Genomic DNA, 25,305 nt, shown 5'->3' on the forward strand with positions numbered 1-25,305 from the left:
GTATCTTCCCTTCACAGACATTATTTCAATGACTTTAATGTAACCCATGCCATGTTCTGTAACTCCCTTCTTTTATATGTTCTAGCTAATTTGATAAATCTCCAGTCTTGTTGAATGGAAGAGAAATAATCTTCAAGAGCAAGAAGAGTACATTAAACAGCTCTTCTTAAAGTGAATGTTGCATTTTATAAGCAAGTCAAATGTTTATTTTACATTCCTATAACTTCCTTAAATTTCTCTGCCCATTATCTTTTTTTTTTTTTCTTTTTTCTTTTGGAGACGGAATCTCGCTGTCACCCAGGCTAGAGTGCAGTGGCGCCATCTCGGCTCCCTGAAACCTCCACCTCCCGATTTTAAGCGATTCTCCTGCCTCAGCCCCCCAAGTAGCTGGGATTACAGGTGCGTGGCATCATGCCCGGCTAATTTTTTTTTTTTTTTTTTAATTTTTAGTAGAGACAGGGTTTCACCATGTTAGCCAGGATGGTCTCGATCTCCTGACCTTGTGATTTTCCTGACTCGGCCTCCCGAAGTGCTGGGATTACAGGCATGAGCCACCACACCCGGCCCCCATTATCTTTTATTATTAACAATATGTATTTTATCACAGCTTTAAAAGAGCTAACAAAATCAATTTTATATAATTGTCAAAAAGTAGAAAAGTAAGACCGGAAAAAAGAAATAGACTTTATAAGATAATTGAGTTCAGCTCCTTCATTTTGCAAATGTGGAAAATAAAATCCCGGAGCAATCCAAGGTCGTACAAAGTGGTGGAGCTTGTAGGACAATGAGTCCTGTGCTCTTATCCCTAGTCCAGACTGTGTGCTTTGTTCCTCATCAGTAAACACCTAGTCAACTAAAATAAATTTCTCCAGCTCTGATATTTGTGTTTGATTTCTAAAAAATTACAGAAGGCATGCCTTTAAGAAATAAAGAATGATATATATAGTACTTTGGCGCCTTTGTATTCATCTTGATTTTTTGATTTATGACCATATGGTTCTCTGGAACCAACTACAACTATCAAAATGCTTTCACTTGGTGTAAGAGTTGTCTAAAACATTTGAATATAGATAACATTCCAATGAAAACTAACATCAACCCATAAACTAATTTTAACATAGCCAGTTTCAAACTAAAAAATATGATAATAATCCCAAGAACTTTTTAAAAATACATTTTTGATTGCCAGGCACTATTTTTGTCATCTCATGATTTGCTCATTTAATCCTATGAAGTAGATGCCATTATTATCATCTTTGTTTTATAGATAAGAGACTTAAGGTTTTATCTCTGGAACTTCTTAGAATTTAACTTATTCAAGATTACGTAGTTAAGACATGACTGGCCCAGAATTTGAATATTTATCCGATGCAGACACCAACAGTCTTTACTGGTAACTAACTCCTCAAGTATTGAATTCCAAAAGCTTATTTGCTATTTAGGTTTTTAGAAGTTGTATGTATTGTCACTCTCTGAAACAATGTTACCACATCCCCTCAATCCATAAAGTGGCCTAAATGGTATAATTTTGCTCTATTGCATCTAAAAACTATATTATCAGCAGCCAAAGTGTTTATGTCATTGTCTTTAAGAGAGAATTCATTCTCTTGAGAAGGGAGAGTGGTGAAACTGGAACTGTTCTATAGCCACAGACTTCACATGCTTGTCTCAGCCACCTGACCAGATCTCTAAACCATCCCTCCCCATCCCCAGGAGACTGGTTTACCACTATATGAAGGAAGAAGCTACATGACTTTGCCCCTTCCCATACTGTCAGTCATTCCTACTGAAGACCACTCTTCACGATTCTCATCTCATCACTGGACTAATCCCTACACTAGTGCACCATGTCCAGATCAAGTTTAAGCACGTCCCTGCCTTTTTAAACCATAGGAAGCATGCCTTTCAGGTGGGTTAGTCAGACCTACCTACAATAAACTTCCAACTTAATTAAGGGGCCTGCATTGGAACATCAAGGCATGATCCCAAGTTACTTGTTCTTTATAAGTCAAAAGCTAGAACAACTGGCCCTCTAGGGTGGTTTCTAAATGGAATAAATTTATTTTTGATCCTTGGATAGGGTATCTGGATTTGGGGAGATTGTGTTCTCTGCACAGGGTGCAGTTAAGAGTTACCATTCCGGTGGCTCTCAGGTACAGTAATTAGATGAACATTGGCTTTTCCTTAAATGCCCTCTGGAATATCAAAACTTTATAGATATATATTTTTAAATGTATGCATTCATTTTAACAGTTCATTGCCCAAAGTCATTGGAACCTGTTTTTTCTAGTCATGTGAACTATTTAAAAATTTGATAAATTTGTATGTATGTATATATTTGTTTCACATTTCTTTTACTACATATAGTATTTTCTTAAGAAATTTGACTATCAAAAATATTTTTTTATTGTATAACAGACACTCTTCTTACAGAAGGGACAGGTAGAAAGACTGAAAAGCTTATGAGGATAGTGCATTTTCTGCCTTAATAGGAGACATCTTTTGGCTTTATGTTCTCAACACTATATTTTTCTCCTCTTCCTCAAAAAAAAAAAAAAAAAAAAAAACCAGAAATAGGCAAATGATACTTCTTTGCCTTAATTGTTCTATTGTTGATTTATTTATAGGAAGTAAAATGAATTCATAAACCAAAGTGCAACATGGTGATTTAAGTGAGGACTTTGTCATAAATTCTCATTTCTTTGTGTTTTAGGGGTATGTTCGAAAGTTTGTTTTGTAACTGATTTTATATCTCTTGCATAATCAGAATTCTGTAACTGAAATAAATAGACATTAGAATAAAAGGGCTTTTCCATGCTTCTGCTAAAGCACCTCCTGGATGCATGCCAGCAATGAATGGGCCTCACAAATACAGCTGTTTTCTCACTCTTCTGTTGATCAACATAATTCAATTCTATAAATGTTTATGTAGGGAGGCCCTACTATGCACAACTCATGCTGCAAGATGCTCAATAAATAATTGTAAAATAGCAAATAACCGCAATGCAATAGCATAACCTAACATGCTACACAGCATACATGACAATAAGTTCGAAGAGTGGAAAATGGAAACTACTGAGCTTTTCAGCTGATCACAATCAAATCAGAACACATCAAAACAGCTGGTGTTCTGTGACTCAGAATCAATCAACCAGTTTTGCATCACCTCATACTTCTTTATTTCTCTTTACAGTTTCACAGAAGAGATTTAAACCAGCATATGTCCTTCCCATTTGGTTAAATTTCTGCTTTGAGTTGCTTTGCCTTCACATTCTAATACCAACGAATGAAAATCACTGTAATATAAAAGAGAAAAAATAAAGGCTAACATTAAAATGATTTTTAAAATGATGCCGCTACATTTGTGTAAAATAAACCATATGCTCAAATAAAATGCCCTAGAAGAAAAGTGATATTTTAAAGTAGTGTTATGAAATGAAGATAGTTCTGCATCAGCTGTATTTATGTAATTCACAAATATATCAATGTATATTATAATTTTCTAAGTATATAATTAATATTTTAATTACACAAATTATGATATTTGTATAATCTTGGAAATTTGTATAGTCTTAAGAAAATCAATAGTAGGTTAGTCAATGAATGCTAAATATTATTATGTGTTTTGGTTCCTGACACCAGCTCTTCTCTTTGTTCTGATAGGTACTTACTACACCATTCCTTGGCGAAGGCTATTCAGCAGTGGTGACCTCTTCCAATCCAACACTCTACAGATTATTATCTCTGGACTCCCAGCTGACACCCTGCCGGAGGCAAGAGCTACTAAGCCAACTGGAACTGTGCCTTTTCTCTTGTCAAGGTTTTTTTCTTACACAGGAAAAAGAAAGAAAAAAAAAAGATGAAGTTGGGCAAAGTGGAGTTCTGCCATTTTCTGCAGCTAATAGCTCTTTTCCTGTGTTTTTCTGGGATGAGTCAAGCAGAACTCTCAAGGTCCAGATCAAAGCCCTATTTCCAATCAGGGAGGTCCCGGACCAAGCGCAGCTGGGTGTGGAATCAGTTCTTTGTGCTGGAGGAATACATGGGTTCAGACCCCCTCTATGTAGGAAAGGTAGGGTATTGTGACCTTTCAAAGTTGTAAATGATTATTATCCATGTCTGTGGTTGGATGAAAAACTGCTATAAATATATATATATATATATATATATATATATATATATATATACACATATATATAAAATTTATTTTTTGCTATGGGGATGGTAAACACAAGACATCATTTCTATGAAAGAGTTTATGAAGGTTTTTGGCGATAGCCACTGCGAAGTTGCAATCGAGGTATAATATTTATTACAGTGAAGCTGTATATTAGGGAATGATGCTTCATTCCTAGAAACAGATGAGGATTCTACAGAGGCCTAGTTTACTCTGGTCGTAACACACTGATAAACTGTCATTACCAAAGTGGAACAAGACTATTCATAAAAAATGAAGAGTAGTAGGTTTTTACAGCCAGTTGGTTTCAGTTGCTGCTTTTGGGGTATTGTGAAAATGATGTCCAGACTAACATTAATACTTAGGTGTCCTTCCCTGATACTTGCAGTGGAAAAACTGCAAAGTGAAACTATTGACCCTAATGTTTCTAAATTATGAACAATTTAAACCCACTTTTCTTAGCAGTCTTGTTTTGATAGGGGTGTGTGTGTGTGTGTGTGTGTGTGTGTGTGTTAGGTTGCTTTAAACATTTTCCTTTGGATTAAAAATGATCATGGACAGAAGTCAGTTAGAAATGATATTAGACAAGTGATGGGCAGTTCATGGTGCATTTATTGGGTGACCAAGTGTTAGCTGGATGGACATTTTGTTTTTCACAGTTTCTTCTGTCTTAATATTTGAGAAGGAGATTTTCACTGGAGAGCTTCCTGAACCAAAAGGTGCTTCTAGAAAGCATAGCCTTCTCTCTGCCATTTGGCATATCATGTTCCCGGTTCCTAGTCTACTTCCGGTTCAATTTTTTTAATATTTGTAAAGGCCTACTGAATTTCTCAATTTGGTACTGAGTCCTGGTGAAGGTTTTCTAAATAGGGTATATTAGCACGAAATCTGTGCCTCTGTATTTTTACGCTTCACTCTGTCAGTTTTGTATTTGTCTTCCTGGTAAAATGAAGCATAGCTACCTAATGAATTTATCTATAAATCAGTTTTTCAACTTTAAAAGATAGAGGAATAATCCTGGTGATTTACTCCATGGGTCCTTTTTTCGTTTGATCACACCTTAAGTAAGGGCCAAAATTATGTTTATTGATGAGCATCTACATCAATCAAGGTAATTTGTATTATATTTATTATTTTATTTTAATATCTCTATATTTTATAAATACTGACTTTTACTACCTTGTAAACAAAAGGACATTAATAAGTTAAAGGTTTCTAGGGGTGTGAATTAGGATTTTTCTTTTTTTTGGTCCAGTTACAGCATTTTCCTACCTAAGCTTATGTAAATACAGAGGTGTTTTGTGTACTAATATATTTTTATAGCCATTCTACCGGTAACACCGTCATATTTACTGTACATATATATGCTAAATTTCTGTCTCACTCTCTTTTTACTTGTTTTCTTATAAAGAAATTGAGAGGAGTAACCGTAATGATTAGGATTTGATTAGGAAACTAGCTCTTAATTTCTTTCATTTTTAATGGACATTTAACAAAGTCATCCAATTTTCTTAAATGGACAGATCTATAATATTCAAGTAATGTGTAAAAGAAAGTAATAGTTATTAAGCAAAATCATATTTTGTGACAATGTAAAATTTTCTAAAAGCAGCAAAACTGTTTCCAAAGTAAATGCCATTTAATTTGGTATTAAATAGAGTTGCTTGGGTGAAGTTGACATTTTAAAAATCAATATAGTTTTAAAATTTAAATGGCCTTCTTTTGAATTTCACAAATTTCCCATAATAATTCAGAATGCTTATTCCATAAAACTTCTGTAAGTCAATTTAAAATTATGAAGAGGTGTGTCCCTATGTTACTTAAATTCCATATGCAAACAAAGTTGTTGGGCAAAGGTGTTATTTTTCTAAGAGAAATTGTGTAGTTTCTTGATTAGGTAACAAGAAATATTATGTACCTCTCTTTCAACTAATCAAAGAAGGTCACTTATATTTACATGACAGAAATTAGTTCGTGTTTATCTTTTGCATGCTGTACATTGGGAGTTCAATATTGCCTTTCATAGTAAATTGTCCAGGATGGAAATGGATTTAATTTTTTAAAAAATTGACTAAAATACAGAAAAAGGGCTGTAACATAATTTGAGATGGAAGGAGAATTTGTACACAAGAGAGACAAATGCAAGGCCTTACAGGAACAATTTTCATATATCCTTGGAAAAAAATGGCAGAGAACTTGAGTACTATAGATTTTATATTTGAGATGATGAAATGATTCTTTTTATTAATAATTTGGTGGTCTGAATAAGCAGAGATATAACAATAACTTTGACTTAAGTACATTTTTTATTACTTGGGTAAATAGACACATTTTCCTTTCCTTTTTTCTTTTTTTTTCTTTCTTTTTAGTTTTGGGAGGTGATGTCTGTGCCCAGAAATGTTTGTAGGACAGAAAGAAATAAAAATTATAGAAGAAGATGTGAAGAAATGGCTGGGCAGATAATCATAGAAAGAAAAGAAAGAACCTAATTAATCAGTGCTTTTCACAGATGTGTATTCAACCTAGGCCACTTAGATGGTCACATTCTTAGTCATCCTAACACAATCTAGCTATTTGGGTAATTTGGAAAATATAAGTGATGACTTCGATACATTTTGTACCTTAACTTGATCACATAATGGATAACTACCGTATGTGTCAAATTGACATCATTTTTATTTTCTTGCTCTACCACTTTCTACTAGTTGTATAACTTGGGGGCAAACTGCCTAATATTATTAAGTTTTAGTTTTCTAATCTATAAAATAGAAAAATGGTATCTACAGTTCAATTCTGTTACTGAATATATCCGATTAAAGTCTTTATGACCTACATTCAATTACTCTGGACATTATTATATTTTATTTTTTTATTTTTCTTTTTTTCTTTTTTTTATTATACTTTAAGTTTTAGGGTACATGTGCACATTGTGCAGGTTAGTTACATACGTATACATGTGCCATGCTGGTGCGCTGTACCCACTAACTCGTCATCTAGCATTAGGTATATCTCCCGATGCTATCCCTCCCCCCTCCCCCCACCCCACAACAGTCCCCAGAGTGTGATATTCCCCTTCCTGTGTCCATGTGATCTCATTGTTCAATTCCCACCTATGAGTGAGAATATGCGGTGTTTGGTTTTTTGTTCTTGCGATAGTTTACTGAGAATGATGATTTCCAGTTTCATCCATGTCCCTACAAAGGACATGAACTCATCATTTTTTATGGCTGCATAGTATTCCATGGTGTATATGTGCCACATTTTCTTAATCCAGTCTATCATTGTTGGACATTTGGGTTGGTTCCAAGTCTTTGCTATTGTGAATAATGCCGCAATAAACATACGTGTGCATGTGTCTTTATAGCAGCATGATTTATAGTCCTTTGGGTATATACCCAGTAATGGGATGGCTGGGTCAAATGGTATTTCCAGTTCTAGATCCCTGAGGAATCGCCACACTGACTTATATTTTATATTTCATTACATATTAATTATAAATTAACTTAGTTATGCATCATCTATTTTGTTACATGTCAGATGTTATCTGTGTGATTCCTCAGATGAAAGCCGGTATTATTTTATGTTCTAATAGTGTTTATATTTATTCCAGTTAATTATAGGAATGTCTATTTTGGGGGTGCTTAATAATGCAGCTTTTAGAAATTATTTATATACAATTAAACTATGGCAGAGATATAATTAGTGGGTAAAAAATTCACAGAAATTATATCTGTGAATCTTTTAAGACTTTCAAATTTCGAGTCCATGTTAATGGCAGGTGACCAGCAAGATCAATTAAATGACTCTTCAGTCAATAAAATTTGATCATTAAGACATTGAAGATAATGAGGCTACAATATGGCTTTCAAGCATATTATTTTACGTAGTTTACTGAGTTGCTTTTTACATATGATAACCAAAGACCAAAGTAGAACATTCTGTTGAAGGAGACCAGGAGTGCTTCTAGAACCCTTACTCAGGAACCACCCGGGCACAGACTTCTGGGCTATGCTAGACTCCGATGGTGCAACCTTTATCATTAGCTTCCCATCATTTTCTTGTGAAATAAGTTGATAAATGTATAGACTTAAGGAAGGAGTCCTTGGATGTTACTCTGAGTTCTGTTTTAAAAAATAATAGTGCCCCTTTCCTTACATGTATGTTTTAATTACCATCATGCCTGTTTTCTTGTTTTTATATGGGGAGAAGGAAGTGGGGAGGATCCTTTCTTTTCTCCTTTTCACTTTATATCACCCCTCCCGTGGCTATTCACAGTACATAGGAGGTCACAGTTTCCACCCATTTCATTGGATCGCACTGCCTTTCTTCAGCCCAGTCTGTTAATCACCTTGGCATTACTCACTTAACGTCCTGTAACTGTCTGACGTAAAAAAAAAAAAAAAATTGTCTACAAAACCACTCAGCCTCTGTTCCAGGTATTAAGTATTTTTCATCTTTCCTAACCGTAATGGGATGCCAGCCGATCGCTGTGCCCCAGGCCATTACTTTCACTGAAATGTGTGCTTCGTGCCTCTTCCACAGTTGCTTCCCTAGCTGTTAACATCACTCTTTCTTTCTTTCTTTTTTTTTTTTTTGCTACTCCCCTTTCTTCCTAACTCATTCAGGGAAAGTTTATACCTATTACCCCAGTAGAAATCAAATACATAGAAATGCAGTTTGCAGGATTGGCTTTGCTTTAAATTTAAGCTTACTTGGAAGCATTGGTGAGCATTTTCAATGCATTTAATTATACCTCAGCAGTATCTCTCACCAAGAAATTATCTACCTCATGATATCTAAAGATACATTCAATGTTCCAAAAAAGGAAGTTTCATATTGAAAATAGGTTGTGTTTATTTTTAAAAACTTGGGTTACAAATTAGATTCCTTAACTGGAAAATTTTATGTTAGATACAGAAAAGGTCAATAATGAATGCCAAGTATGAGCGACAAGAAAGAGCATAGTCATCATAGCAAAATCTACAGTTTATAGATTTTATTGAGAAAAGACAAACAGGAAAAGTGTCCTCTGAAAATGTAGATTGCCTAATGCCAGGTCAACTCTTAGAAGAAAACAAAGACAGTTTATTTTTTCTAGGAATGAGTAGAAGCCCCATTTTCATAATAACTTTACAACTAGAGTTAATTTGTAAAGGCACTTGTTCTCTGTCAGTTTGCTGATAGATGTGTGGAATTCCTGGTGATTTCAAAAGGAATTTGGACACGGATCAGCTCTATCAGATGCAAATAAGTTCAGATTTTTAGAAATACTTCTTGGCAGTTATATTCAGCTCTTATAATACTCCAATAAGCAAATACATTGTTATTTTGTTTTTTCTTACCATTTTGTAAATAACATGTTAGATTGTGCCACTAAAATGCAGAAACCCACCATTTATTCGGCTTAATATGGCTAATTAACTTAAAAAGTCATCTCAGTTCAGAAATGAAGGTTATAATTACCAAAGGCTTTAGCTATACAGCTAAAAGTTGGACAGAGTGGAAGACTTTCAGTTATATGCCTGATTATAGCCAAACTAGGTACTCTAGATTGGGCTCCACATTTCCTGATTGTCTGTGTATGTTGATCAAAATCATTTAAAAATTCTGCCTTTTTAACAATGTTTGTGTTTATGTGCAATCTACTTGCGTCCTATTTTGTGATGAAAACAGCAAACATTTTCAACTGCAGTCTATATGTGTTGTTGTTGTTTTTTATTTTTTTGGTTCTTGTTTTGAAATGGAGTCTTGCTTTCTTACCCAGACTGGCACGTAGTGACGCAATCTCAGCTCACTGCAGCCTCCGCCTCCCGGTTCAAGCAATTCTCCTGCCTCAGCCTCCCCAGTATCTGGGACTACAGGCATGTACCACCATACTTGGATGTTTTTTGTATTTTTAGTAGAGACGAGGGTTTCACCATGTAGGCCAGGCTGGTTTCGAACTTCTGACTTCACCTGATCTGCCCGCCTCGGCCTCCCAAAGTGTATATTAGCTGTGTTTTAACATTGTATTTATATGGAGGTTTTAGGTGCAAAGGACAAGATATAAACTGAAACGATGATTGAGTTTTTTTCTCTACAAAGTGCGCTGTAATTGTTTGGACAAGCTTTATGTGCATTGCTCATAGATACAGAGTCACAGGATCTGCAGCCCTCCGTGACTCACCAGGATAAATGACAGAATTAGATAAGCAGCAGGACAGTCACTGAGACTTTGCTGAATTGAGCATATGTAGGCAAGGACTATATTGGGAGAAATTGGGTCCTCATCGTTTTGTATGATTTATATTGATTATATGCCTTAGGCTGATTACCTGAAAGAAACACTAGTTTGTACAAACATGGTTAACATTGTATCCAAGAAAATCTCTTTTGTATGCTGCTAAACCTACCCTCTGCGTTTTCTTTCTTCTTTTCTCTCTCCTTTTTTTTTTCAAATATTTATCGCATACTTATACTGTGATTGATAATGTGCTAGATAGAAGCATTAAAAAATAAACTCTTTCATAAAATTCACAGTCTGGTTGATAAGCCAAGCAGGTAATCCCATGGCAGTGGAAAGCAGTAAATTCCAAAACTAACCAACAGCTGTGGAGGTGTTTCCCACAGAGGAAGAACTCACAGATCCAAGAACAAACGCTTGCATGAGGACACCTGGTGCACCTCTGTGATTTTGTATCTTTTTAATACAATCTTCAAATCAAAGCAAAAGCAAATTATCTTCTTAGAAAACAGGACAGAGTTTTCTAAAACTATATTGAGAGAAGCTTTATATAGTAGAAAGATCAGTAAGCAGAAACTCCAGGTTAAAGTAGCAATTTTCTTGTTATTTTAAACACAGCCCTGAAACAATAAATTTTGATTTTCTCATCTGTAAAATGTGATCAAATTGGTAAAGTTTTAAACTTTCTTATTTTGAACTAATTTCAAACTTATAAATAAGTTGCAAAGTGCTATTCTCTAATCCAGCTTTTGCAAATAGTAATATCTTACGTGACTACAGCAATTATTTAAGCTAGGAAATTAACATTGGTACAATACTATTTACTGATTAACAGCATATATTCAAAATTTGCCAGTTGTTCTAATAAAATATTAAATACTTGTTTCTGGCAGGAACCAGTTCAATATCACACCTTTCATCTGTCCTGTTTCCTTATATTTTCCAGTCTGGGATAGTTCCTTAGTCTTTCGTTGTCATTCTTGACCCATAATTGGGTAGAACATTTTATAATATGGGCCTGTCTCATGTTTCTTCTTAATGCATATGTTTCAGGGAATGTATTTTTGGCAAGTATAAGACAGAAGTGATGCTTTTCCCTTCTCACTGTATCACGTCAGAAGATAGAGGATGTTGACGTGACTCATTCATAATGATGTTGAATTTGATCCCTTGGTTAAGGTGGTGTCTGCCAGGTTCCTGCACAGAATGAACATTATCTGAAAGCTCTAAAATCTTGAAAGAGATATAAAATAACCTAAACTCTCATTACAGATGGGAATAAATACTACTGCTGGTTTGAGGGAGGTGCAAGGGTTGATTCAGTACAATCTGTTGTCCATGTTTAGAATCAGGAGTGTGAGCCAGATTTAAATCTATAAGACAGTTAGGTAATGTTCATAATTTTATGCAGCAATTGACTGTTTCTCAAAAATACATCAATTTAAGATGTCAAAGGGCAATTGATTTTGCTTATTTTTTTTTCTGAACCATGCAATAGTATTCTTTATAGTCCAAAATTGCAAGAAAGTTTCACTAATATAGAGGTTAAAATAAGAGCTTTCTCCCCACATTGCCTACAAAATCTAAATAATTGTTTTGCATTGTGAGGTTGGGCCCCAAATACTTAGCCATCATAATTACAAATGAAACATTGTTTTGGAATAATAAACACTTAGAATCCTATAAGTTAAAGAACTAACACAAGACATTACAATCTGATGTATTACATGTTAATGTATTTACAGGGTTGAAATCTAAACAACTCATGGAATTACATTCAATGTTGAAATAAATTAGTAATGGCAGTTTCTTCTAATTATTCTTGTTTAAAACTTATATTCCTGTTGCCTAGTCAGTACTTATTAAATCTTTGGAAAGTCTTGTGAATTAGAAAGGTGATGTTCTTATGTTAGAGTTCAAGTAATATATATGTTTGGTAATAAAATAAGTAGAATAATGAAACAGCATTAGAATTATAATTGAGAAGAGCTAGAAGGCATATCAGAAGTCTACATTGAATAATTATCATTTTTTCAAATCTTAAAATTTTAGAAGAGTTAGAACTAAAATGAATACTACTTTGTCATAATACCAACCAATCATATTTTGAAGATAGATATAATTTCAGTATGTATTTGTCTGTTCTGGTTTCCATAACAAAATATCAGATTAGATAACTTAAACAATAGAAATTTCTTTCTCATCGTTCTGGCTGAGAAGTCCACAAAGTGCCAGCAAAGTCAGTTTCTGGTGAGTGCTCTTGGCTTGAGGACAGCACAGCCTTCTCCATGTCCTCACATGGCAGAAGAGAAAAATTTCTTACTCTTTTAATGAGGCTATCAGTATTATGGGATTCAGGTCCCAACCATATAATATCATTTAACCTTAGTTAACTTGCAAAAGACATACCTACAAATCAGTCACATTGGGAGTTAGGGTTTCAGTTTATGAATTCTGAAAGGGGGAGGGTCACGACTCAGTTCATAGCAAATACCTAAATTCATTATAATTCATAAGAAATGAACGAATAACAAGTAATTGTTGACAATAATAATGTAATCTATAGTTTAGTTTTAACAAGTAGAAGTTTACATAGTAATTTCAAAAATGTATTAGAGCCGGAAACAGTGGCTCACGCATGTAATCCCAGCATTTTGAGAGGCTGAGATGTGTGGATCTCTTGAAATCAGGAGTTTGAGACCAGCCTGGCCAACATGGTGAAACCCCATCTCTACTAAAAAAAATAAAAATAAAAAACAAACAAACAAAAAATTAGCCGGACGTCATTGCATGTGCCTGTTGTAATCCCAGCTACTTGAGAGGCTGAGGAAGAAGAATCACTTGAGCCCGAGAGGTGGAGGCTGCAGTGAGCCAAGATCATGCCACTGCACTCCAGCCTGGTCTAGAAAGTGAGACTCTGCCTCAAAAGAAAAAAAAAACAGTATTAGAAAAATAGTTTAACTGAAGGTTTAGAAATTTTACCCACGTTTGCTTCAATCAGCTGTAGGTCTCAGGCCAAGAGCCTGAGAATTACCTTCTGTCCTTTTGCCATGCAAACGAAAAAAAAGAGAGAGCCAAACGACATTGGGGGAACACAAACCAGTATGGGGAGGCCATCTCCATTTCTAGTTAGGCTAGAATCTTTGTCTTTTGTAAGATAAATGCGGAACAGTAATTTCTCAAGATGGGGCTGTGTTATAGGAATGGTAATTAAAGCACCAGAACCAAAATGATTAACATCATTCTAGCAAGTTGTGTGTGTAAACAGTGCAGAATTATCTGATAAGAATGCTTCCCTTAGAATGTTTGCTTATCTCCTTCGTTAAAATGCTGACATGTTTTAAGGTATTTAACTGAAAACACACAATCAAAATTTGGACAACACATACATAATGTTCAACAGATGTGAGTTTGAAAGATTTGTGATGATCACCAGTGAAATTAGTCAAACCATGCTTAAATTAGATTTTTCTGATTTGTGAGTCATTTAAGGGTCCATATTGGAGTGGAATGTGTATGGAGAAGAAAAGATTACACATTCCGCACTTGATTCTTTGAAATGAAGAAGAAATAAGATAAAAATCGGCATTTTCTTTCCCATAAAATATCTGAGAAACTCAGTTCTGTATTTCTCATCTACTCTATCCCTGACGCAGTTTACATAATTTTCTCAACTGAATCATAAGAGCTGAATTTAGGTGGTTAACTGATATGTTTTGCTTAATCTGGAGAAGCAGATACTGGGGAGTTCTAGTCATTGCGATTTGATTTAATTATACCTAAGAACATGTAGCCATCAACAGTTAAAAATGATTACCAAAGAAATAGATGAAAATTATCACATTTGTAAAGCTAAAGTCATACATAAGGCTTATAATGAAACATAGAGTCTGTAATATGGTATAAAATAAAAGGAACTGCACTATAGGACATAGACACAACCTTAGAACAGTGATTTTTACAAGTTTAATATCTAATGATGAGGTACAGTTTAAAGCTTGCTATTAAAATTAAAAACACAAGCTTTATTACAAAGGCTAAGTTATCTTCTTGACTGATGATGGAAAATACATACGAGTGAGTGTGGATTCAGGGTTAGGGTCAGAGGAGGAAGCGCATTCTGTTTACGATCCAATTAAGATTTCACAGTGGATATTTATGACCAAAACAATATTCGAATGATTAACATCTTATAATATATGTATATTTTTCTCAGTGCTGCTCTCTTCACACTGTCTATGGCTTCCAATTTATGTTTAATTTCTCTGTTAACTCTGGGTACATCGATAAAGTCCAGTTTTTCAGTTTTTTACTTCACTTTTAACTTTGTGCTCAACCAGAGCTAAGGCATGTGTGTAAGGAGTAGAAAGTTTAAGGAGGAAGAAGTTTAAGCTACCTCAGAGGTTCAACAGTCATACAACAGCTCTTTTTATTATTTTTCCAAGCATCATCTTGGAATTCACCAAAATTGTATAATTTTGGTCCTAAAAGACACATAAATCACAGGTAATGATTTTATCAAATTATATAAATGCCTTAAACTTGAATATAAATATTATATGAATATCACATATTTTCACTAAAAAGAAAGAATATATTGTTCTTATTATTGTATTTTAATATTAGAGTGTCTTGGGCTTTGAAACTCATTTACTTTAGGTTCCTGAATACAGAAATTCTTTGTACAAATCCCTGATGAGTGATCAGGTAGCCTGAGGTCCATCTCTTAGTGGAAGCAGGAATTGTCTTGAAAATACACATTTCAGAGTCACATGATTTGGGTTTGCATACTGGCTCCCTAACTTACAGATGATGCGACTTCAAGCAAACAGCCTATTTCCTCATTTTTTTCATTTATAAAATAGGAACAACAATACTAACCTCACAAGGCTGTTGTACACATAAAAAGAAATACAAATGCACATGAAAGCCTGAAATATGGTATGAAAATGTATTTTTAAAAGTTAGTGAGCTTAATGAGGAAAGGGATTGTGTCCAATCCAAGCGTAATATCTGTATGTTCTCAGTGGATGGTTACTGCATGTATGGGACGCTTATGAAACCATGAGCATTGCTGTGAGAGGATTTTGAGTTTTAGGATGACACGTATTTCTAGGAGGTGAAATTACATTTGGCTATTCAAATATTTGAAGGCAGCATTTTTACACCCCCACCCTAATTTTAAATGAACACTTAAAAAAAATGAAATAATTATTGCTCCCAAGCATTTTGTATGACATGACTTCTCAAACTGTCCTTACACTTAGCTGGGCTTGCTTCTCAGCATCCTAAAATATGAAGGTCAGCATTGAACCTCAATAATCTGTGATAATTCATAAGTCAATTCAAAAATAAAAATCAAGATTTTTATTTCTGTTGATATTGGCATAAATTCTATCCCTCTATTAATACAAGCCATGATCTTATTATTATTATTACTGCTATTAATATTATGATCATCTCTTGAGGAAAACAATCTAAGAAAAAATAGGATTTGAGACTAAATATATATGATTAGAAATAACTAGTGAATACCTTGAAGGAAGCTATAATACAATTAAACATTTTTATGCCAAAATGTCTCTCTTCAAAAATTATTTTTCTTAAAAAATATTAAATGAGAAACCCAAATCTCTTCTTTCATAGCAAATTCCATTATTTGCTTTTGCTTACCCTTCCCTTCAGATCTTCCACATTCTTATTTGGTTTTACAAATTAAAACGACCTTTTCCAAATGCTCTCTCCTCCAAGCAGAATGATAGCCTATTGCAGTGGTAATACATTGCACAGCTGTGGGGGCCTGACACTTCATTTTCCATATGGTACTGAATCTGTTGTACCTGAGTCAGCACGATTTCCTCGGGGCTGTCATTGGGAGTGTCTACAGCTACTCTCATATCTCAGATAATGTTGAGAGCCCTGGGTTCCAGGATAGTCTAGTCCAGTGGAAAGATGTGGGGCCTGGGAGAAAGAGAGGTCTGGATTTGAATGATGGTTATACCCCCCGATGATGCAGGATCATGAATATCACCATCTCTCTAATTCCCTTAATGGTCCTGGCTTTATTTTAAAATCTTCCATAAAGCAAGCTGAAGGAAATAAATAATAGCAAAAGAGGCGGGGAAGGGAGAAAAGAACTAGGTTGTTTGTGGGTATCTGGAATGTTCAATGTATGATCCATCCTTCTCTCTCAAAGCGAAGATAGTAAGAAGATTTCAGTTTGTTTCCTGATAAGTAAAGTATTGAAGATCCAGACAGGAAATGAGTGTTGAACCCAGAAATAAGGATTTTAGAAAAGTAAGATGGAAAGATGGAAGCTTTTTGTTTTGTTTTCTCATAGAGAATTAGAAGTTATACAGCAATTCCTATGTTGTATGATTGTCTTTGGCTATGTTACCTAACACAGATGGCATAGATAATAATGAATTATGATTATGCCAGTGCATAGAGAGGAAGTTTAGCCTCGTAGTTTTCACTGTGGTGCTGGGTGTGGAAGATATGACTGTGAGTCTCAGCATTGCTATTAACTTTGAAATGGCTCAGCTTTTCTCCGCTTAATTTCTGTAAAATGGGTTTAACAATAGGTCTCATGTAATACAATTGTTATCAAGACTAAATAAGTTAATATATGTAAAGAACTTCTTGTTTTATATACAGCAAACATTCATTAAGTATTAGTTGTTAATAATAGTGGTACATATTTTTATTTTGCATTCAATTGCTACTTTCTATAACTGGCCTAATTCAGGTGTTTTATTTTCAAGCATATTTTTAAAACAACCTAAAGGATAAGGCAGGGATGTCCAGTCTTTTGTCTTCCTTGGACCACGTTGAAAGAAGAAGAATTGTCTTGGACCAAGCATAAAATACAGTAACACTAATGACAGCTGATGAACTAAAGAAAAAAAATACATAGTGTTTTAAGAAAGTTTATTCATTTGTGCTGGGCTGCATTCAGAGCCATCCTGGGCTGCATGTAGCCTGTGGGCCTTGAGTTGGACAAGTATGGTCTAAGGAAAAAACAAGGATGAACTCAAGCAAGAGTTATCACATTGGCCACTTGGTGACAACAGCCAAGTCCTTTAAATTACCTTTCCTTGTTCTCTCGTCTATCAAAAAGGGACTGTTATGCCAGGTATCCCTCCTCCTCAAAGTTGGAGTCAGCTTTGAATCAGATAACTCCTGCTAAAATGCTTTGAAATATAGAAAGTATTAAATGTTAAATAAGAGTTATTTCTGATGGAAAGAGCAGATGTTAGTTATATTTATAAATTATTAGAGTAAGAACAGAACTGGCAACACATACATCCCTTTTGGTAACTGTTTTTGAGTAATACTTGGGAAATATCTTTTGGCAATTATTGAAGAGTGATACATGTTATTTTATACTTTATTTTATTTTTGTTTAGAGATGGAGTCTTGCCATTACCTGGGACCACAGGTGCACCCCACTGTGCCCAGCAAATAATATTTTATATATACCAGAAACACTTCCAGGATTTGGCTGCTGTTTTAATAGTTTACATATTCAGAATCAAATCAGAATTAAAATTACATGGGACAGCTTTTCGAATCACACATTTGAAGAAACTGCAGAACACACACACACACACACACACAGAGAGAGAGAGAGAGAGAGGGAAGAGAGAGAAAGAGAGAGGGAGAGAGGATTGTTCTATTCTCAAATACTTTTCAAATCCTGAAAGCTAATGAAATTCTTGAGAGTTTCCCAGGGGGCAAGAGATTCTAGTGTCATTAGGATTCTACTGAAGAAAAGTGATGCTTAATGGAACTAGATAAATGAGATTGCTTGTTAATCTCTCAGTTAATTTTCTCTCACTCTCTCTCCTTCTTTCTCTCTCTTTTTCTTGACCATGCCTTAGGTCAGAACTTCATTGAATCATCGAATTCATTGAAGTTTGGCTCCAACCTATCATATCGCCGAGGTTTACCAATCCTATACTTCATAAAGTTCTAAATTCAGAATCTGAGTTTGACAAATTCATTTCAGTTCCACAAGTGGTAGCATTTAAATATCAGCAGCTTAAGTATTCAAAATTAATAGATTGCATTTTTAGAATGGTGAAATTCTGACAGTTTGCAGGGAAAAGGTGCTGAATATCTTGATATAATTTACATACTTCTATAAACAGGCATTTTTATACCTTTGGAAAGATAAATGAGTAGAAACCAAGTATTTTACAATTCTAATAGTTTTACTGACATGTAGAGGGAGGGGCATAGACTGTCCAAAAGGGGAACTATTGCCAGGCTTTCAGGAGCTGCCATTGGTAACAAATCAGTTTGGGTAGGCAGGTGTTCTAGAAAAACCAGAAGAAAAATGAAGATCAGAGATTATTTTTCTCTTCTTTTTCACAAACTAAATAAAATGAAAGACCTGATGCTGAAAGTAATTATCCACAGGGGCTTCCTGTAGTGTAATTCTGCAATATAAAGCTGAAGGAAATGTGAAGACGAGTATTTCTTCATAAACAAAAATAATTATGTTGGTTGACTATATACAGATGAAAAGTACATGAGTTTTAGGGCAAACTGTCTACATTTGAGTATGCAAATACTCAAGGTTTCTTGATAAAATGCCTGTTAAACCCACCAAAATCTCCAGAGTCTCCAAAAGGTGATTTATTATATGATCTCCGCAGTGGGACTAGCCTACAGGTGAAAAGTAAAACTCTCCAAACCCAAAGCAAATTTATCCACTCAAATGGATATATTTATGTTTTATCCATCCAAGCAGAAGCATCTGGTTAAGTGGAAAGCATACTTGTATTTGCATGACAAATTCATCACTGCATAGGGTAACATGCTTCCTCCTTACTCCCTGCCATTTATGAAATGAAAAGTCTAGTAGGAATGCATGCTCTCCTCCCACCCACCACCAGAGTATAATTACTACTCACCAAATTATAACTATTATGTAATTTTTAAATTTTAAAGAGTATATAAGAATATGGCCATTGCAAATGTCACCTTTGTTGGTTTGTTGCAGTGTCTCCTTAGAAAAGCTAAATTCTAGATTCACATTTGTCAGAGCTTGATTGTATCTCATTGAGAAGTGTTATCAGCCATTTAGCAATTTTGGTCTGTATTTTTCAGGGGCTAAATGAGTTTTCCTTTATATTTTATGCTGATCTACAAGAAAATGCTAAGGATACCTGTGTCTATCATTACTATTTTTATTTAGAACTAGTGCCAGCCGGGCGTGGTGGCTCACGCCTATAATCCCAGCACTTTGGAAAGCCGAGGCGGGTGGATCATGAGGTTCAGGAGTTTGAGACCAGCCTGGCCAATATGGTGAAACCCCCTCTCTACTAAAAATACAAAAATTAGCTGGGCGTGGTGACACGCACCTGTAATCCCAGCTACTCAGGAGGCTGAGGCAGGAGAATCCCTTGAACCCAGGAGGGAGAGGTTGCAGTGAGCCGAGATCATGCTACTGCACTCCAGCATGGGTGACAGAATGAGACTCTGTCTCAAAAAAAAGAAAAAAAACAAAAACCTAGTGCCATGCTGACTCAAAAGCATATAACCCTGAATTCCTACAGAATTATAGAACATGATGGGCTAAATTACAAAACCAAACCAGGAAAAACTGCACAGAAGAAACTGGTTTCTTTTTATTCCCAGGATATCCACCATCCTTCAATTCTCCTCTTCTGCAATCAGCACTTAAAGGACTCTGAGAGTGAGCACCTTTTAAAATTTTTTGCCCCGGGCGTCTCACTCTTAAGAAAGCTGACACTCTCAGGGAAAAACAAAGGTAGGGTTGGCAGTTGCCCACTGCAGAGATAGAATTCCTCCTTCAGTTTTGCACCCTTAACTGCCTTGTTTGCCTCTCTCTATTCCTGTTTTTTTTTTTTTTTTTTTTTTTTCCAGAGAAAATAGGAGGATTTTTCTGTCCAAATCTCTGATGCTCATTTATTTGCACTAGCTATGGTCCCATCTTCACTTGAGTCACGTATGTTTTTCATCAATACTCTTCGGAAGTCAATGCAGCTATAAAACACAAATAAGAATCTTCCCAAGATGGTGTTGGAATAGGAAGAATTGCATCTCTTTCAGTGTTTTAGGAGAAACATCTGGCAGAACTTAAATTCGATTCTGTCTCATGGCTACATCATTGCCAGTTTATCAGAGAACTGACACTGAATCCTCAGATTCGAGAGTGGTGCTTACTGCCCTTTTACATAGATTAGCCTCATTTTACTTTTCTTTGTATATATTTCAAATATATTTAATTTTATGTCAACCACATTTGGCAGGCAGTAAAACATGATTGGGAAAAGCAGCATCAATTTAAATAAGGAATCAGGTTAACATTTAAATTTTATGTTTTAAATAGCATGAAATAATCTGACCATACATATAAATTACATACAAATATATGCAAGCATACATAACCTAACTATTTTTACACAGAATATTTTATATACTTGAATGTGGCTTTTTTGGTACAAGTTTGGAATTATTTCACATTTTAGACATTTTAAAAGGCTACGTTGTTGGAGAGAAGGAAATACAAAACATAATACATGTAATTCAAATCCTTTTTCTTACCTTTTCCACTTTTTGCATTCTATTCCTTTTTTAAAATCATTCTGTCACATCTTAATAGCTGTCTGACTGATACTTAAGAGGAGAACTACAAATAGAGCAAACAACCTTTCTAGCTACCCTATTGGTTGATTTCTTTCTCTTTTTCTTTCTTTCTTTCTTTTTTTTTTTTTTTTTTTTTTGAGACAGAGTCTCACTCCGTTGCCCAGGCTGTAGCAGTGGCACCATCTAGGCTCACTGCAACCTCCACCTCCCAGGTTCAAGCAATTCTGCCACCTCAGCCTCCTGAATAGCTGGGATTACAGGCATGCGCCACCACACCCGACAAATTTTTGTATTTTTAGTAGAGACGGGGTTTTGCCAAGCTGGTCTTGAACTCCTAACTTCAAGTGATCCACCTGCCTTGGCCTCCCAAAGTGCTGGGATTACAGGCATGAGGCACCTCACTCAGCCGGATTTCTATTTGTAGATAGAAGTGGAATGTGGGGTTTACAAGTATATTAAAATAGAGCAAAATTTTCTTTTGGATGGGTGATAATTCATGTACAGTTGACTCTCATCTATGATAGTTATTTCTATGCAGACACCATGAACACTGAATTGGTGCATAGGGAACCATTGCTCTTAAGGGAAATATGAGATTAGATTCTTGTGAGACTATGGTCCCAACGTTTTCATGAACTGATCAACTCTTAACTGTGCCTTATGTGTGTTTCTGTGTAATTTAATACATTATTTAATATATACTATTGATTGATTAACATTAAACTCACAGACAACACACTATAACTAATGCCTGGAAAAGCTCATTTAACATACATGTTTCTTCCCTAAGGCACATCACAGCCTTTTTGTGCCTAGGAACACTGGACAGCATTTCAGCGCTATATCTGGGGGTCATTTTAAACAGCAAAACCACAAACAGAAAGTACAAAATAGGAAAAATGTGTCACAAAACAGACTGCAAAAAGGATAACTGTTTACAATATGGAAGCAGAATGAGGATAGATAGGGGTGTTGCTTTCTTCAACCTTAGTTGGGAATGTGTGAATCAGAACACTCAGATGTTATGCTGCTCTGTGTATGTTTAAGAGTGACCACAGATAAATACATTTTATTGAGTAGATGAATTGCCAAACACAAATTCCTGCAATAATAAATATCAACTCTATCTATTCAGGAAAGAGTAAGCATTTGGACCACAGTGCATGAACACTTCAACATTCTGTTATTAGATAATGAATCCAACCAAATGAACAATGCAGAGAAAAGAAAATTGACAATAACAAAAGGTAAATTAACAGAAAGATAATTATAAGCAAGAATAGCAATAGTTGAACATTCTGAAAAGCTTATAACATCACTCATCATCCAGCATCCTTTCTGAAAACAAAGGATTTTTAAATCACTTTATGCACATATACAACATAGGAAATAGTGCAAAATAATGCACTATTTCTTAACAGCTGTGTCTCTTGTAGAACTTCAAGTTAATCTACAAATGACCATTGTGTCTTAACTTTAGTTATGAATACCACATTAGTCAGGTACTTGCACTAACCCTTAATAGTATATAGAGTTTCTATGGAAAATTCAGTGGTCCAAAAATTTCCGTAGAATTTGAGAGGACGTTGGTGGGCTGAAGATAGCTCCTTGACGGTCACTGATGTAGGCTGCAATGGGGGTTCACAAGTGCCTGACACCGTATTTTATTAGTCTAACCTTTTTCATGAAAATCCTGACTACAGCTATTTAAGGAGTAGTCTTAATAGCTGAAAATGAAGATAGAGAAAGACACCAAGAATATGACACAGTTTGCATTCTAGTGAGGGACACAACAAAATGAAATTTAAAAAAGAGTGTAATAGATGCTGATAAATACTGTAGATAAAGCACATAAGAAAATAGAAATAAAGGCTGTCAATGGAGAAGTCATGATTTTTATTTTATTTATTTATTTATTTATTTGAGACAGAGTCAGGCTCTGTTCAGGCTGGAGTACAATGGTGTGATCTCGGCTCACAACAACTTCCACCTTCCTGGCTCTAGGGATGCTCCCTCCTCAGCTGCTTGAGTAGCTGGGACCACAGGCATTACCACCCGCAGCTATTTTTTTTTTTTTTTTTTTTTTTTTTTTGTAGAGATTGGGTTTTGCCAAGTTGCCCAGTTTGCTCTCAAATCTCTAGGCTCAATCACCCATCTCAGCTTCCCAAAGTGCTGAGATTACAGGCATGAGCCACCGTGCTTAGCTGAAAAGTTGTAATTTTTAAGAGGGTGGTCAGCTTCACCTGAAGTGATATTTTTACAAAGCCCAGAGAGAAATGCAGGAATGAACAAAGTGGACACCTGGGGAAAGTGAATTTCAGGTATTGGAAACCGCAAGAGCACAGACTCTTAAGCAGGAGTGGCCTACTATGCTTGAGGAAGTAGAAAAGGCCAGCGTGGCTAGTTTGGAGTAAGTCGCGTGTGAGAAGAAAGGAGAATCAGCTTCTCACAAAGTTGGTGAATTATCTGACCCACCATATAATTCCAGTGGGTGAAGTGCTCTTTGCCATAATGGTGTTGGACTGCAGTTAAAATATAGCATTAGGAGAAAAAGTCCTAGAAAATCCCTCTTTATGTCTACTATAGAAATACTGACCTTAATCTTGTTAAATTCATTCCACAGTATTCTTTTTATGAATTCCTTGAGAAAAGTCATTAAGTGGTCCTTATATCAGGAATCATTCCACTTCATCTCCGTGTTGAATCCTTAAATCGCTAAGCTTTTGATTTTTGCCACAATTCTCGGAACTTGATTTGTGACCTAACAAATATGTCGAGAAGTTCTGCGTAGCAGGTTTTCATTCCCTCCTATTACTAATTCTTTTCTGTGTCTCCACATTTTTTACCCTTGTTCATTTATGTGTTACATTATGCTTAGAGTCCTTGTAAGCCATTATAACTCCCTTCCAGAGGAAGATGTTTATAATAGGCAGATGAATAAATAAATAATAATCAGGAAGTTGAACTTTTGTTCTTTTATGATATCTGTGGCAACTGCAGTTCAATTGATGACTTTTGGGATGATTTTTAGTTAACTAGAATTTTGGTTAACTTATTGCAACAATCCACTTGCAAAGCAGTACATTTAAATTATAATTTGGCTGAATCCAGTATGTTGTATCTGACAAGTTTTATGAAACTGATTATTAGAGAACCATGACTTGTCTAAAACAAGCATATTTGTCATATAATATATGTCATATATATATTATTAGGCGATTCTCAAATAATGGGAACAAATATGACACATAGTGTTCTGTAGAGATAGCATGAAAATGGTATCATTTTATTAGAATATGATGACAGTGTTGTAGATAAGGTTATGTACAACATTAAATACAATTTAGTAAAAATATGTCTGGTTAAAGTTGTAGCATGGAATTAATTGAGTCATTTTTGAGGCAAATACTGGTCATTTAAGAATCACATTCTTTAGCGTAGAGCTTTTATTGGTAGAAGGTACATTAACAATAAATTCTTAGCCTGCATTCTAAGACAGCTCTGCCCAATGCAGTAGATATTACTTATATAGGAGAAAACCTCTAAAATCTTTGAAAAAAAGAAAAAAAAACTAAGTGACAAAACAATGAAAAAATATCTAATGGAGTTTAGGGAAACTTAATATATATTATTTTCCTAGTGACATTAGTTTTGAGTTCATTGTATACATTATGGAGGGAGTATTAATTTTATTCTGATTTTGATATTGCCAAATAAAAAGCATGAAAATTATGGTTGCAAAATTCTTTCCTTTAGAAGAGTTCCTTTCTACTTAAGAAAGTAACACAAAAATTAAAACAAAATTAAACTTTTCAACATAAGAAATAAAATTTGTAAAAGTACATATAGCAGTAGAATACGTTAACCAGCATATTATACTAGGATACTGGATGTTCAGTTTAAAACACATTATAAATACATGTGGTGTTGATTGCACCTGCGTGTTTCCCGTACATTAGCATGCAGCTTTTGGTTCCCTAGGCCCCAAGATATTACCCGGAATAAATAAATGGTAGTGATTGATCTGAGTTAGAGCTGCCCATTAATATGGTTGTAACATGAATGGATAACAATGAAATTTTTACTGTATTATTTAACATATTTTCAAGCTTCTGTCTGTAGACTGAATGTACCTGATTATATCAGGGAGATCAATGAGAAAGTACTTTTTTTTTCAAGCTAAGTTTGATTTCATTGACAAATGACATTAGAAGCATACCTAACATTTAAAGTAATAACCAAGGGTAGATATGAGTTTTGTGGGGTCTCAGGCTGACATAAAATATAT

The 25,305-nt window shown here is 34.9% G+C and overlaps 1 protein-coding gene and 1 long non-coding RNA gene across 3 annotated transcripts in view; one reads left to right on the forward strand and one right to left on the reverse strand.

Moving 5' to 3' along the window:
• Nucleotides 1-25,305, forward strand: part of CDH7 (cadherin 7) — a 137,228-nt gene that overhangs the window by 7,999 nt on the left and 103,924 nt on the right. For both annotated transcript variants that reach the window (XM_009434118.5, XM_001149161.6), the window contains exon 2: nucleotides 3,664-4,069. In XM_009434118.5, the coding sequence (XP_009432393.1) occupies nucleotides 3,860-4,069 (210 nt within the window). In that variant the 5' untranslated portion in view covers nucleotides 3,664-3,859. The remainder of the gene's footprint in view (nucleotides 1-3,663; nucleotides 4,070-25,305) is intronic.
• LOC107969520 (uncharacterized) lies at nucleotides 3,156-23,702 on the reverse strand. The gene is made up of 2 exons (XR_001711400.4): nucleotides 23,614-23,702; nucleotides 3,156-3,296 (listed from the first exon to the last, which is right to left on the reverse strand). It is a non-coding gene; the product is annotated as an uncharacterized LOC107969520 (long non-coding RNA).

The sequence above is a fragment of the Pan troglodytes genome, chromosome 17, assembly GCF_028858775.2.
Source record: "Pan troglodytes isolate AG18354 chromosome 17, NHGRI_mPanTro3-v2.0_pri, whole genome shotgun sequence".
Classification (NCBI taxonomy): Eukaryota; Metazoa; Chordata; class Mammalia; order Primates; family Hominidae; genus Pan; species Pan troglodytes.